Source organism: Sinocyclocheilus rhinocerous, unplaced genomic scaffold, assembly GCF_001515625.1.
Source record: "Sinocyclocheilus rhinocerous isolate Xijiao unplaced genomic scaffold, SAMN03320098_v1.1 C36757240, whole genome shotgun sequence".
Lineage (NCBI taxonomy): Eukaryota > Metazoa > Chordata > Actinopteri > Cypriniformes > Cyprinidae > Sinocyclocheilus > Sinocyclocheilus rhinocerous.
In genome coordinates this window covers 1-1,694 of record NW_015785643.1, presented here as the reverse complement: position 1 = coordinate 1,694, position 1,694 = coordinate 1, and the positions used below count along the sequence as shown (strand labels likewise).

At 36.3% G+C, this 1,694-nt stretch overlaps 1 protein-coding gene across 1 annotated transcript; it reads left to right on the top strand.

Annotated features, from left to right (window-relative positions):
• Positions 1-6: 6 nt before the first annotated feature.
• Positions 7-1,674, top strand: LOC107736523 (collagen alpha-1(XXIII) chain-like). The gene is made up of 7 exons (XM_016547914.1): positions 7-58; positions 166-330; positions 748-987; positions 1,129-1,179; positions 1,320-1,346; positions 1,476-1,502; positions 1,599-1,674. Exons 3-7 carry the CDS (start codon positions 807-809, stop codon positions 1,658-1,660), a joined length of 348 nt encoding a protein of 115 aa, XP_016403400.1. The 5' UTR covers positions 7-58; positions 166-330; positions 748-806; the 3' UTR covers positions 1,661-1,674.
• Positions 1,675-1,694: the final 20 nt, after the last annotated feature.

Here is a 1,694-nt window from a genome sequence, read left to right as displayed (position 1 = left end):
TACCTCTCTAAAGATGGGTCTACATCAGTGTCAACAAAAGACAAAGCTACTTATGCAGGTAAAACCTTTTTATAAAAAAAAAAAAAACGGTGCACACAGTAGAATGTACAGTCATACTGTATGAAACAGAGAATCACCAGTCTCTTCCCGTGTGTGTCCTGTCAGAGATTCATAAGGCGAAGTTTGTTGATGATGAGGATGATGGCTGTAATTGTGGAGGGGGTCTTTGTGGTTGTGGGCCAAACAGCTGTTCCTGGTGGAAGTGGCTGCTGGGGTTTTTGCTCAGCCTCCTGTTGCTCCTCGGCCTTCTGTTTGGACTCATTGCTTTATGTAAGTCTAGTCATTTTAATGAAAGACGTGATTCATTTATTCACTATTTCTCTTGGGGTAAAGTTATAGCTAATAAAACATTTGAAACAGCTTGTAGCTTCATTTTAAAACTGTACAGAAGAAGGTTTTCAAAATGTGAGGCAAATTATGATTCACCAAATAATTTCAATAAAATGTAAAATTGTATTTTAAATTTTATTAAGAAGTTATTTAAAAAATAATAAGCATTCTTACCTCTGTGGATTTGGTTTAACTTGGGAGAAGGGAATTGTATATCTTATGTATCAATGTGTATTTATCAATAGAGGATTACTGTTTGTGTGCAGTTCAACTCAAGAATAGGTTTTCTGCCTAACTTAGATATATGTGCTATTGCATATTGTCTTCTAATCTGAAGCAAATCTCTTTTTCTTGAAGCTGAGGAGGTAAAGAAACTAAAGTCTCGTGTCAGCGCTCTTGAGGGAATAACCTCCTCCATGGCAGCTCACACGAGTCGTCTGTCCGCTCCTATTGATGACATTGACATATATAAAGAAGCTGGAAGTAAAGCGGCATATGTTAATTCACTGGATTCTGCAGTTTATTCAGACAATTCTGTACTGCAAAGAAATGTACAGCAAATACTGAAAGCAGAGCTGCAGTCTGAAGCCATGAAAGGTACGTGTGAATACAGTTCTGCCTATACACACAAACAACACATGCACCTAAACATGTACATTGTTTATAAAATGTCACGCATATATGCATATGTTTAATACAAATAATATTACATTTAATACATACATTTTGTGTATCTAGCCTTCCTTGCTTCTTCAGTTAAAGCTGAAAGAGGACTTCCAGGGCATAAAGGTACACCAGATATATAGTTTTTACTGAACTGCCAGTACAGAAAATTTTATTTATACATTCTATGGAGATTTAATAGTCAGTAACCTGCTTTTCCATCACTACTACATCAATCACACATTTGCTCTTTTCACCACTTTTAGGTGACACTGGACCTCCAGGAACAAAGGGTTTGTACAATTTTAAAACTGGCTGTGAAAAGTCTGTGAATTAGTTGACCTATATGTTTCTATTGATCTGCTTACAGTCTTAAACATGAAAACTGTTTAAGAAAAAAAACAATTTAAACTGTTTTTCAGGAGATAATGGTTTTCCAGGCCTTCCAGGTAAGAATAATGTTTGATCCTCTGTAGAGCTAATCTTAACAGTTGTGCAGAATGAAGTCTTAACAGATTTCATTGTTTTTTGATGTGCATCTCTAGGTCCACCAGGAATGCCAGGACATCCAGGAAGAGAAGGACAAAAAGGAAGTGCAGGTACCTGAAACATTAGGCAGCACTTTTATTTTGTGGGAAAAT

What these genes read in the sequence shown, in the direction of transcription:
- LOC107736523 (XM_016547914.1), top strand. Translation starts at nt 807, where the DNA reads ATGGCAGCTCACACGAGTCGTCTGTCCGCTCCTATTGATGACATTGAC. An exon ending in TGGACCTCCAGGAACAAAGG is followed by an intron (nt 1,347 to 1,475) that starts GTTTGTACAATT and finishes ACTGTTTTTCAG; the next exon opens with GAGATAATGGTTTTCCAGGC. An exon ending in TGGTTTTCCAGGCCTTCCAG is followed by an intron (nt 1,503 to 1,598) that starts GTAAGAATAATG and finishes GTGCATCTCTAG; the next exon opens with GTCCACCAGGAATGCCAGGA.